At 40.7% G+C, this 14,147-nt stretch overlaps 1 protein-coding gene across 1 annotated transcript in view; it reads left to right on the plus strand.

Annotated features, from left to right (window-relative positions):
- The first annotated feature begins 696 nt into the window (after positions 1-696).
- SESN1 (sestrin 1) overlaps positions 697-14,147 on the plus strand; it is an 82,798-nt gene continuing 69,347 nt past the window's right edge. Inside the window, exon 1 of the mRNA XM_075706832.1 lies at positions 697-978. Within this exon, the coding sequence (XP_075562947.1) occupies positions 697-978 (282 nt within the window). The remainder of the gene's footprint in view (positions 979-14,147) is intronic.

Genomic DNA, 14,147 nt, shown 5'->3' on the forward strand with positions numbered 1-14,147 from the left:
AACGCCGGCAGCTGCGCGCCCCCGCCCCGCCGCGCGTTGCCTGCCGGGACATGTAGTTCGCCCCACCCCCCGCAGGCGCGGGGCCGCCCTCCGGCCGGACTACACGTCCCAACAACCCCTCCTGGCGCTGCCGCTCCCCGGCCTCGATTGGGCCGCCGGCAGCGAGCGCTGAGAGGCGATTGGCTGGTGGGCGCGTCCGTTATGTGGGCTCCTCGTGTTGGGCGGGGCTAGGTTACTGCCCTTCCCTGCTCTCCCCCCCCCCCCGCCTCCCGCGCTGGGTGAGGGGTTCGCCGGGGGTCTGCGGCGGCCCGGCCCCGGCGGGGAGGGCCGAGGGGGCCGCCCCACGCCGCGGCGGAGAGGCAGGGCCGGGGCCGTCCCCTTCCCTCCATGCCTGGGGCGGGGAGGAGGAGTCGCGGGGTGGTGGCTGCCCCGCTCCCCGCCGGGAGAGGCGAAGCCCCAGCGGCGCTGCTCGCTCGGCAGCCCCGGCGGCGGTGGGCGGCGGTTGCCGGGAGAGCCCGCCGGGGCTGAGGGGGAGCTGCCGCCCGCCCCGCTCCCCATGCGGCGCAGGCAGCGGTCTCTCCGTTCGCCGCCGCGTCTGTCGTCTTTGTGGGCGAGCTGGCGGCTGTCGGGAGCCCGCCATGGGGCGGCCGCGTCGGGGCTGCTGAGGCGGCGGCGGGGAAGCAGCCGGACGGCCCCATGGAGGAGCGGGAAGGCGAGGTGCGCTGGGACGGGCTGTGCAGCCGCGACGCTGCCACCCGCGCTGCCGCCTTGGACACCATCGGGCAAGCCGTGCTCCGCCGTAGCGAGACCATCGCTCCCGTAGCGGCGGTGCCGCCGAGCCGGGCCGCCGACGGGCTCCTGGTTCCCGCCGCCCGCGATGGGCTGAACGAGGTGCTGGCCCGCCTGCTCATGCTCTCCAAGCGCTGTCCCTTCCCGGACGTGAGGGAGAAGAGCGAGGCGATCCTCAGCGGGGTGCAGGTAAGCACGGCGGACCCCACCTCCGCCGTGGGACGGGGGCCGGGAGAGCCCCGCGGCCGCCCCCGGGGGCGGCCGCGGGGCTCTCCCGGCCCCCGTCCCACGCAGGGCACCCTCGACTTTCAGCTGTGCAACGAGGTGGGTATCTGACCCCAGCCGGTCAGATTTATTCGTGCATTAAAACATGCTACCCCCCCCCCCCCCCCGCCCCCGCCCCCTTCGCGAAAAAACATTTGGAAAAGCGCTATTAAAAGGCAGGGGGTGGGTTGAGGAAAAGCGTCAAGTTTTTGACTGCCACTCGGGGAGAGGGTTTTAGCGATGGATGGCTGGAAAGTACTTGGGGCATCCCGAAGGAAAGTGCTAACGTGACAACTTTAATGCTGTAGTTTTGCTCTGTGTGACCAGTGCTCTGATATTACCAGTTGGCTTTCGTACGAAAACAGGAAAGTTCGAGGTTGCCAATTAAAAATATAAATAGGTATGGGAAGTTTTTGAGCTTTTAAAAGCCGTATGAGCTTCGAGACTATTACAGCAGAGCCTGTCAAAATTCCCTTTTTGTTGTTTATTGATAAATAGTTTCTCCACCGGAATCGGTAAGATCCAAACAGATTTTTTTACAGCTCATAGGCGGTCTAGCCGATAGAGGATTACATTTACTGACCTTTTATGCTAACAAAAATAAATGCTACTTTGTACTCTTCCACTGTTACAGTCTAATTATAGTTACTTGCATTGCAATTCTCTTGCTCACCTAAAGTTTTTGCGCAGGTCTTGAAATTCTGATGCAGGGCTTGTATCGACGGGTCCAGCAGCACTGCTAAAAACACTACTTGCTGTAGAGTAGGAAAAGGAAATTCAGGTATTTCTTTTAATCACAAGTGAATACATAGAGCTGTGTTTGGAGTTAGCTGCCTGATTCCCACTATTGTGCTTTTTCTCCACAAATGTTAACAATTTTTATATAGGGGAATCTAGGGGTGAAAAAAAAATAAAACTCCATTACATATATTGTAATGTATACAATACACACATGTATTATATAAAACATTATATGATATATATATTAAAAATACACGTATATATGTATTTTAAAGGAACTTGTATACGGATCCATTTTTGCTCTGTCCTACTTTGAAGTGGTTCAGAGAAATTCTGGGTTTGGATCATTGAAGCTGAGAGAGGCTCTGTTTATTTTATCTAACTTCTTAATAGTGTGCAATGTGATAAATACAGTATAATTTAATTTATTTTATACAGTTTGGGCTAGATGGGGCATTCTTCTCAAAGCAGATTTTGCCAGTAGAAGCTATAAATACAACATATGGTCTGTGTGAAGGGCTTGATGGCTATACTGCTTTTCTTTAACAACCCAAACCAACGAAAGAAACAAAAAAAAAAAAAACCAAAACTTGAATATTAAGTTTAAAACTTAATCTGGTACCTTTGCATCAGCATCTTCCCTGTTACAGGTTCAAATGAGAAGTGGGCCCATTACCAGTGAGAACGGTGGAACAGACTGCTAAGGGAAGACTTGCTTTTATCAGGCACAAGTTATCAGAGTTACTCAAAGGCCAAACAGGTGGTGATCTCTCACCTAAATCTTGGGGGAGGTCAGACTACATGATCTGATGACTCCCTTTTAGGTTTTTATATATTAAGCTACTGGCATGTTCAACTGTTAGTCTTGTTTAGAAACTTTGTTACTGGGTTTTTTAAATAGACCAAAAAGTTCTAGCAGAAAGTAAGTCTATCTTGATACAGCAACCGCAAGTTCAAAGCCCATGGTCATAGCTAACTTGATTAATAAAAATAGATGTGAAAGATATAATAGATATGAAACCAATTGTATACACTCAAGCTGCAGTAAAGGTTTGACAACAAGTTACGCAAAATAAAACCAAATACACCATTACTTTAAGAAAATCTTTAAAAGCTGCTTTTGTAACTTTTCTTCTTAGGGACTAGATCTGAAAGAGAGGTATTCTATATTTTAAGAATGTAGAGTGGCAAGTCTTAGTTCTTATGACTGTACTCATAAATAAAAATTTTTGTTGTAATCTTTGGATCCACATTTGTGGAAGAAATAATCTAATCCAAGTATTCCGTTTTGGATGCTGTGGACTATTGTCAGGCGTGAAATGGTTTTCTGTTGATTTCATGGCCAAGAGGAATTTTATTCAAATCTCTGCGATGAAGATGGCAGATAAAGCAAGCTATTAAATTAAATATAATTGTCCCATAGAACTCATGGCTTTCAGCAGTGATTCTAAACGCAAGTAGCTTAGTAACATTATGAAAATGTGAAATCCTATTTAGAACAGTATCAGTACTTAAAGGATTCGCTTGTATTATTTTATCTTCCTGCTTTGCGATATGAAACTATCTTTTTTTAAGTCCACAGCGATATGTACCATTATGCTGGCTAGACCTTATTCTCTGCCAGGTTATTAAAGGATATAGAGCCCAGGGCAGGAAGAGGCAACTGTGAACCCAAAGGTTCTCCAGGAACTGGTGCTGCCCTCCTTCTCTCTCCTGTGGGATGGTTCAACTCAGACTAGCAGTCTAAGCCCGGACTGATTCCGCCCCCCACCCCTGAAATGGAGAATTGTAAAATGTGCTTTCTTCATCTTTCTGCCCTGCATCCGGATAGGTCAGTGAGGAAATCAAAATATTTGAATTTTCTGTGTGGTCTGATAGCTATTTCTTTCTGGGGCTAGTGCAATCTTGCCTGTTGGGGTAATCAACAAATATTTAGGCATGAGCAACTATGCTGCTGGTGTTTTTGCAGCTTTGTGTCTGGAGCAAGTTGGTAGAATGCATTATATGGCTGGTGTAAGCTGCAGGCTTGGCAGCAGCCTGTGTCAGCATGGCATCCCTCTGAGCCTGCCTTTGTTACGGTCTTTTTTTCTTTTTTTTTTCCCTGGAGAAAAATTCCTCTGAAATATGGTGGAGTCCTAAGTGTGGAAATTTCTTCTTCTTCACTATTAATAAATAGTATTATTAATGCTATTATTAATAAATAGTATTGCCTGTATCAGAATCTATAAAAATAAATTATTGCTTAATGTAAATTCCTGTTGATTTGACTTATATTCAGGATAATGAGTTTCTTATTGTAGGCTATATATATTTATATATATAATACATATTTTTTTAGCCTAAGACAATATATCTAATTTCTCATTTAGGTTAGACAAGTTATTTTTGTAAGAATTATTACAAAGGCAGTATCAGCAAACTAGCCCTCTTTTTTTTCTAAGACTTTCTTGCTTTTATTATGCAAGGTTGCTAGAGTCACTTTGACCAAATATATGTATTATTAAATATTTTAAAGATAATTCAATTGCAATGCTTTAACCAAGTGAAAAGAGCTTGCTTGTTTGCATATGAAAATATTTGATGAGTGGTTTTTAAGATAAAACCCCAAATATATCGTAGCTTTTTGATAACTTCCTGCATATGCAGTATTTTGGATGTATTTACAGCATATTGCTAATGACCTTGCAGAACAGTGGGTCCTTCTATCTAGTATGGTAGGTGTCTGCACACCAACACAAATATATGGGGAATGAACAGCAATGGAAAGGTCTTAACACGCGATCATTAAAAGTATTCTATGAGATCAATTTGATGTATGTGACTGGAATATAAATATAAGGTGTACATCAGTAGCTGGAGAAGAATCATCAAAAGTATGAGATTTGCTAGTCAAAATATCTCATAACCATCCAATGTCTTTTGGAAAAGACAGAGCAGAACATACTATTCTGCTGAGGTATGTAAATTCATAAAAATAGTCTTTTAGATTAACAGTGAGAATGCCCAGATGGGAGGCAGGTTCTGCAGGAGTGACCACAAGATGTTAGCCTACATAGGATAAAAGATGACAGAACAGGAGAATAAAGCCCACAAATGTCAAAAAGCTTAGAATTTGGCATGTAAAGCTTGATTTGGGGGGCAAATATAAGGAAGAAACTGGTCTCAACCTCTTTGAGAAGTAATGTAATAGTACCAAACACTTTCATTGAAGGAGAAAATTAATAATGAAAAAAGAACTTTGCACCCTATTGATCTCGTCATTGATGTCACCACAAGAAACAAACAGAAAATGGGAAACTATGTTGCTGAAGATGCACACAAAGTGCATCAAGATGCATGAACAAAACTGGGACAGTTAGATACATAATGAGGTGTAGCTAAAAGGGATATTGAAAGCAAGAAATAAAAGATCCACAGATTAATGGATTGACAGATAATGCTGAGGTGATTGAAATGTTCTCTGAAACGGTTAATCCAGCCAGTGTAGTTAATAGCCATGATAAAAGTGTAAATAGTACTCATCCTAGACTAGGGGGGAAAAAAAGCTGTAGGTTGCTTGGATAAGCAGCAGATTTTCAATCTGGTAGGGCCTGATGAAAGTCATTCTAAGGTGCTTGGGAAAAAAACAAAAACAAAACCAAAAAACAAACCCAAAAACCTAGCTGAAGCAATCTCAGACCTGATAGTGGAGGGAAATAGGAGACTCAAAAAGAATAATGGTGCATGCCTGTTCAGTATGGGCCAAGTGGGATGGGATGAAGAGGAAACCTGTGGATTTTAACTTTAGCTCAAAGAAAAAATACTGGTGCAGTGACAAAACACATTTTTAGTGCCTAGAAAAAGAATTTGAGCAACAGCCAAAACAGACTTCTGCAGAACAAATTATTTTATATCCACCATTTCTACCTCTTCTATGATGGAGTAACAGGCCTTGTGGTACAGAGAGATGCTATAATGTTAATATATTGATATACTGGAGTCCTCAATAGTCACATGATATTAACAAGCTAGGGAATTATGATCTAGAAATTACTATGCAGTGAGTAAAATTAGCTGGAAAACCATCCCCAGAAGGTAAGCAAGGTCAGGTAGCAGGTACTCGGTACAGATTCTACAAGGTCCTGTCCAGCACGATCTTGATTAATAGAGTTTTCTGCTTATTGAATTGCAGCTTACAAGCTGGGAGGGAGAGTAAGAATAGTGGAGAGCAGCCATAAAATTTAAAATCATGTTAATAGTTAACATGAGCTTGTATTATATATATACACCTTTGATTTTTTGGTGAAGAAAGTTTGAAGAAATTGATGGTGGTATGGTCAGCTAAAAAAGAGGCTAAGACAATAATGTTCCCAAATAAATGGGGGACAGAGGGCATGAAAAGACTGCTGCAAAGAGGAAGGAAACATGAACTAGAATGAGTGATGGGTTGATCTAAATTCCAGCAAGGCTTTGGTTAGACATTTGGGGGAAAATTTCAAGGATTAGGATAGTAAAGCAATGGCATAGACTATCCAGTGATGTTCTACCACTAGAACTCTTTGTCTAAACTGTTTTTCTTAAACATCATGTAGGAATGATATGCTTACTTGATTTCTCCCTGGGAAAGGCAGAACATTGCTAACTGGATGATTTTTTTTCTTCCAGCCTCTTTTTCTGTGTTTTGTGTTGGTAACTGCTTGGAGGGATGCACCCTCCCAAGTGCTTTCCCTTTGATCCTGAAGACTGTATTTACCAGATACGTAGTGCTGGAACTTGTGGTCTGCAACCTCTGTCTCTTACTGAAAAGCAGTGGGTGGGCTTGGGAGGACCTTGAGTACCTCCTTGTCTTCTTAGGCGTACAGCTCTAGTGGATAATGTAACAGAATTCCATAGTTTGCAGAGGGCTGTATAGCACATAACAAGAGAGGGGTCATGTCAGCAGCCAAATATGTATCTTCTCATATTATAACCTTTGGGCACTGCCTGTGACCTAGGCTTGCTTGGCAGGGGACATGGAATGGAATACCCTTACCTTTCCAAATCCTGGCAAAATACTTGTGTGGTTTTAAATTAAATGAGCATCCAGAGAGGATGGGAAGACTTCCAGTCACAGCCAGAGCAGGCATCCTGTCCTCTTCCTCCGCCACAGTGTGTGGGACAAATAAAGCCTCTGCAAGGAGAGGAGGTAGTAGTTCCCCTGTGTATGTCCATAAAGGATAAAACAGGAGTTACTTTTCTGTTTCATTGCTAGATTTTTCTCACAATAGACTTCACTATCTCTTTGCTTTGTGTATGCACCAAGTCTGAGCTCTGTGGTACATCCTTGTTAAGAGTAGTAAGAGTGAAACTCAAATGTGCTCCTTGCTCTCAAATGGCTTATCCTGATGACTGTGGTATTACAGGAGACTGGCTAAATTTCCAAATCTTTAATCTGCTTTTGGTGTCATCTTTGATAAATGACTTCATAACTTTGTCTGCAGTCTTTTTTGCCTTCAGTCCTTTTAGCCTTCCTGCACAACAGAAGTAACTTTGTGAACTTTGAAATCTGTAGCTAGGCAGATCTGTCAGGTTGTGGGATTTTTTTTTTGTCCAAGTTAATTTGACTGTGTCGTACTGCATGATAGTGATGTTCCCCTGTGATGCTTACTGTTGGTCAGTCACCATGGAAAGGTGTCTCAGATGAAATTTATAGTCTGTTTAAGCCTATGAATTTAAATACAGTATCCTCACTGCTGGTGGTGAATCTGATCCATCTGGAAGCTGACTAGTCTCCTTGCACAATGCCAATACCCAAACTGTTTTTTGTTTCCCATAGTACTCTTATGTAAAGTGAATGAAAACATCCTTTTTTTTTGTGAGTTCACTTCAGAGCAAAAGTATGTTCTGTCTCTTCCAGCTATTAGGTGGAATGGGTTTAATTATGTACTGTAGGGTGCTCCCTTCAAAAGCCACATGTCACTCTGCCAGATTGCTAGTTTAGGAAACTTTTGTCTCTTAGGGTTTTGGTTTGGTTTTTTTTTTTTTTTGTGGTGTTCACATACTCTTGCACTTCTCAATATTGGGAGAGATACTGAAGTAATGACATGATGCACTTAAATGATTAGTCTTATTTACAGCTTCTGCTAGCCTACAAAAAGAACTGTACCTCCACAGTATTTATTGTAAACATGTTCTGATGATGGGTCTGTATCATGTGTGTGACGAGGCTGGCTGGAGAAGTTAAGGGAGAAGACTTAATCTTGACATGTCAGGGAATGTTCTGAGCAGGGGTGTGAATGTATTTTTTTGAAAAACTTAAGCTGTCCATAGTCCTTAGATTGCCTTACCTGACTCCTCCCTCCTTCAGCCTACTTGCCTCCTTCCTGAAGGCTTCAGTCTGTCTGATGAAGGGAAATTTTCTTTTGTTGAGCTTGTCAGCTACAAAGTTGCCTGACCCTGAGAATGTCTTTGGTTGGAATAAAGAGTTGCTTGAAAACAGTGGAGGTTCTCAAAGTGATGTAAAGTAGGATATCTGGGTCACTTCAAATGCTGTTTCTGTGTTTGGAGCCTTTCCATAATTTTCCATGCTAGCTGTATGCCATTCTTCTTGCATGGAAATGAGCTTTGATTAGTCAACTTTTTCTTATAATTGTTTGGGATAACTTGATCTGTACATTTATAAGTTTATGTGATTCTGCTGAATTGAATTTTTAGGACATCATAACTAGAATTTTTATTTTCAAAAGAAGTGAAGAGTGAAGACACTTTTGATAATGTTGGTTTTGTTGACTTGTTTTTTGACTGCATTGAAATGCTTAAACTGAAGAAATCAAACACAAACATTTCCTCATCTCTTATTATTTACTAATGAGGTAAGCAACTGCAGGGTGTGCATTGGTGGCTTACATAAAAAAAGGTTTGTTTCCTAATTTTTTTTCATAGGAGCTAATATCTAGAGATCTGTAGAAACCAGAAATGCTTCAGCTTGAATGCATTTTGTAAATAACAGCATCTGTTCTCCTGATCTAGCAGTTGCTAAGTCACACAAGCTCTGTTTTAGATTTTCTTTTTTTTGCTTGTGCTTCTCTTTTGAGAGGTAGTTCTAGAGGTTGGCCGTTCTTTTAACCTCAGAGCTGGAGATGATCCTTTCCAGTCTACGCTCATGTATTCTAGTGTCAGTTTAGTCCTTTATCTTAAATTATTTTTCTCACTCTGATACTAATGGTGTATAGGTAGCAGCGATCCTTCCCCTTCCTGCATTTATTTTGCTAAAAGTTCTGCTCTGCTTTAAGTTGCTGAAAAGCCAACTTATTTCTATTTTATTTTTTTAAAATAACCTTATAATTTGTTTTCCCTACTTGCTATGTAAATAACTGTCTTCATTTTGGGGTGTTGGCATGCATTTGGATGCTTTTTGCTCACATATGGAGAAATTTTGTGCATTTTGAGGAGATGTTCAATCAAAGTAAAAAGCACTAAGAATTTGGAAAGGTTTAGAAATTAGCATAGGATATGCAAAGTATTAAGTAAAAAAAAGTATGGACTCCTAGCTTATGTAAAATAATACATCTTCCGTTAGCTTGACCAAAGTACATTGTTTAAAAGAAAATTACATTGTCTCACTGTGACAAGTGCAAAGTGAGCACTGAAGAAATACTTGCTGTTTTGTCATCTTACTCTTGACTTTTTTTTCAGGTCAGGGTTTTTCCTTTTAAAACAAACATAGTGGAAAAGTACTGAATATACCATTGTGGGAGAGAAAGATAGTTTTGAAAGCTTGAGTATATTTTCCTGTGGATACCGAGTGTTTAAATTTCCAAAAATATGTTTTGCTGTCAGTATGGTTTTCTATTCCAGTAAGTTGTTTACAGTTTAACGTGGGGGGTGTGTGTGTGGGGAAGCTTAGCTCTCTCCCCAGAAGTGAAACATGGAAATCTTTGCCTGAACCTGCATACATGAATTAAATCCAAAAAGTTAAGTGGTGTTTTTTCTCTTGTTTACCACTTTCTTGATGCTTCCAATGACTTTGACTTCTCTTTTTTTTTTTTTTTTTTTTTTTTTGTGTTTTCTTCTGGAAAGCTTAGGTTAGATTGCTGCCAAAAGTTGGGTTGGGAAGGTGAACTGGTTTAATTCTATTTAACCCTAGTAAACAATTAACCATTTTCCTTACTCCAGCTTTATGTAGAAACCAAACTTGTTCTTTCAAGTCATTTTGGGTCAAAAGTATCACCCAGTGTTGTGTACTAGTGCCTGAATATTACCCCAGAATACATTGTGGTGGTATTTTAAAAATAGAGGTGGTGCTAGAACACATACTGCTACTTATGTCATGTAATTGGACATAAGTCTTCCTTCTGTGCAACTCCAAAACTTACTTTCAATCCAGGCATTGTGCTAAAGGAAAGCACAGTGCTTCTGAAAACATGGTTGTTTTTTACTGTAAACTAGTTAGAAATTGTAACTTTTCTTCACTTTTCTATGCTTTCTGGAGTCAGCAATAAGATTTTCGCAGTTGCAGGTGTTTCCTGGCAAGTCCTTTGTCTATCTAATAGCTGACTGGCTCTGTGAGCCTAAGTTTTGAGACTCAAGGTGTAACAAACTCGTAGTTAAATTTTCCTCCCTGGGATATTCTTGCTTGCTGTTGAATTGTATTTAAACAGTTGTTTTATGAAATAGGTATTTTAGTTAAGGATTCCTTAAGTCCTAGAGTGTAAACATGGAAAAATATGATATTTGTTCAAAGGAGGAACAAACTTGAAAATGGAAACTTGTTTAAAGGTCTAAAGCCTTTCCTGTGCTCTTGGTTTGGTGGTTTTTTTGGTTTGTGTTTTTTTTTTTTTTTTGAAGGAGGAGGGGAACCTCTTTTCTGAAAGATTTTTTCCATTGCAGCTTGTTGCTGAGCCTCCACTGTTTCTGGTGTTTTGGTGCAACAAAACTTTTAGCTTTAAAATGCAGCCTGTTTGCCAACAGCACATTCCACTCAGATTAAACTGAGTATTTGGATTTTCCATTTAAATAAATTGTAGTTCTAATCTAGATTTGCACTGATTTCTATGTAGGAGAAGGACTGAAGAGAGGAAAATGCTTTTATTAAACTTTCTGTTAATGTGAATTTCCAATCAATGCTGAGTGCAAACTTATGTCTGTTCAACAGTAGTAAATAACTGGCAGCTGCTATGCACTTAATGTTTTCTGGAACTCATCATGTTATGAAGATAAGTCCTTACCAGGACAGGATTGCTTTCGATATTTGCCCCTAAATGTGTCCGTTCTGTCCTTCCCCTGTGTGTTACAGAAAAGGTTTTGGAAGCATTGTAACTTTACCTAGATTACTTTTTTTTTAAAACAGGTATGTTTCTAACAGTTGCTTATATTTACCTAGAAATTAATGTATAAAGAGCATTCTATGAGAGATGCTTAATTCTGACATTTTTATTGCTACTCTTCTGTTCCAGGACATGGGAAAAGAAGCCAAATGGAAATGTTTTTGTCTGGCTTTTAGAAGGCATATTGGTATCTTGGCTTCTAGTGTTCTGCTTTTCTAACTATTCAGAACATGGCAACTCTGCTTGGCTGATGTTGTCTGGAATCTGTCGGAAGAAGAGTATGTGTAAATTGGGAAGGTCAAGTGTTGCTTCTCTTTCTGTCATTACTTGGTGTCAGGCCTTTCTGTTAAAGGATTCAAGTTTTTGGGTGAGGTTTCACTAGGAACGAAAGCTGTGGTTTTTTAATGCAGAAGATACTTCTTGTATTGCACAATGTAAAATATCTTGAAATATTAGATTCTAAAGGTAATAGTTAACTCTTTATAGCTTATGCATTAAGTGAATACCTGATACTGAAGCACAGTCTGTTTCTGGCGGTTTTCCCTACTTTTTAGAGTTGGCTAGTATGTTTGCTTACACTGGTGAAAGAGACTTGGGGAAAGGATGATCTTCATACACTCTGAATTCAGGGTGCAAATCATTACTGCTAAGGGCAGTGGAAAACATGGCCGCCTCATGGTGCTTCCAGTGCAAAAATTAATTTTATAGTCATAGGCCATGATGTGCATCCCATGTATGTGGCTTATACCTATGTTCCTCCTCTGAGCCAGAAGTCTGCATTAGAGGGTTCAGCAGTCCAATGTGTGTCACAGATCTGCATGTTTTGTGGGAGGTACAATTCCTGTATCTCAGATCTCTGGGGCAGGGTAGCCACGTGGCTCAACAGTATTTCCCAGTAGTAATAAATCTTCATGCATGTGCATAAAAACATGCTAAGATGATTCTTCTGAAAATCTCACGTGGAAACTGAAAGACTTGCTGTTCCCTCAAAAAATAGTTGCTAAAAAAATACTTGGGAAGATGTCCTTCCATTTTCCATGTTAAAAAAGAATACAAAGAATAAATTCAGATTTTAATACTATCTTCTAAACCAGTTTTTGGTGGGGTTGGGAAACTGAAGATTTCTCTAGATGTACACTCACAAATTGTCTGCTTGAAGATGACTTCAGGAATAAACATGTCTTCTGATATAATATTAGATTTTATGCAGGGGGCAGACCAGATGAAGGAATTGTTCTGTCTTAAGAAATAACTTACATATGAAGCAAGGCAAGCAGTCCTTCCTTCCAGTTAGTGTGTTCAGTCAGGAAGGAAAGATTCTTTGATTTTAATTTTAATATTGATAGACTTCCAAATAGATCTGTAGTGGCATATACATCAGTAACAGTGTTATTTAAATAAACAGAAATGGCATGAAGGTCAAATACTGGTCAAAAATACTTCTTCCCCCCCCCCCCCCCCCCGAAAACTTAATAGTTAACCGTAGGTGAAAAATTTACTTTAACTGTAGACTCGCATGACTGTGGAGGAAGAATTTGGACAAAATGGGCCTTTGAAGTGGACTCTTCAGTGTCCACACCCCAGAAATAAGACTTGAACTTTTTCATGTCGGTTCAAACAGACAGCTCAGTTCAGATCATCAGAAATTTCTGAGAGTTGTTGTAAATGCTTATTATACAACCTAAGAAGCTTTCTCTGAAGTAAATGGGCAAAATGTAGACATATCCCCAAATCCTTGCAACATCTTATCCTAATTTCAGGACTAAACGGTGGGCTATCTGGGGACTGTTTGGGACCTCTGTTATTCAGAGCTGGTTACCTAGACACCTCAGTGCTTACCTCTTCTTGATAAACCAGGCTAATGCTGCAAATCCATCAATGCAGCAATGACAACCAGCTTTCCAGTGCCAGCCCCATTTAACCGTAGTTCGTAATGGCCCGTTCAGTTGGCAGCTGTAACTGCATTTGCTCTTTATTCAGGGATGCTGGCATGGGAGGGCCGAAGCAGTATATTTCAGTGAAAGTCTACTACCTTGTGCTGAAGTTAGAGCTTTGGTGCAAACTTATCCTAGGTTGTCCTTTGCTAATATAACCTGTCTGGTTCTGTCCTGTGTGATGAAGTCTGATCTGTATGTGGCGATTCTGCAGTAGTAATACTTTGCATCTCTTATTTCCTATTTGCACACAGAAGCTCGCAGAAAGATGCCTTGGTTGGGGGATCAAGTGGACCAGATGCCAGAGTGGTAATCTGATAGAGTGACCTTCCCTGTGTTCTCCCAATCTGTCATGCAGTAGCAGTCCGGCCAAAGCAGAAATCTGTCTGGCCATGCTGCTACTTGGCACTGTCTGCAATGGCTTAAAACTTGTCTCAGCGCAGTTGCTAAATAGCTTGTTATTGTGGAAGGATGGGCTAGAGACAAAGATATCCTTTCTTCTGGGTTGCTACAAAACATTTTTGAGATTTGCCAAGTAAATATGCTGTGAGTTAGCCCCTTGGATGTAACAGTCTCACCTTGGTTGCACTAGTGCTAAACTGAATGGACCTATATAAGGTTGACTATAGGATTTCATAGTGGCCTTTGCTCTACTCTGCTGTCTAGAGCTGGGCAAATTTGGAACCGAGACAGATCCTCTGTCACTTGCTGATGGTGAAAGTAGTTCATATGATGCCAGTTCTGTTAGGACACTAACTGGGTATGCTATCACTTTTTCAAAAGACTATGTACTTGAATTATATTACAAAAAACATCAAGATTTTTTTTGCTTTATATGTAGTTGGTCTTGGCAGCTATAAGGAGATACTTTCTTGATTCTGTAACAAACAAACATAAAAATCTGTATCATCATGTGAGTGTTTTCATAACTTCAGCAGAAAAATGAATATTAATCTTTAAATATTTCATCTATATAATACTTGAATTTTTGTTTGCAAATAACAGAGTAGACAATCCAACTAGGTAGGACTTGTAAAAAGCATCAAGTTCCTTTGTTGTTCAAAACTTCCAAGAAATGTAAATGGAAATCAAATTGGAAAGAGCATATGCCATAAGTTGTTATTACGTATATACA

Source organism: Pelecanus crispus, chromosome 3 (genome assembly GCF_030463565.1).
Source record: "Pelecanus crispus isolate bPelCri1 chromosome 3, bPelCri1.pri, whole genome shotgun sequence".
NCBI classification, from domain to species: domain Eukaryota; kingdom Metazoa; phylum Chordata; class Aves; order Pelecaniformes; family Pelecanidae; genus Pelecanus; species Pelecanus crispus.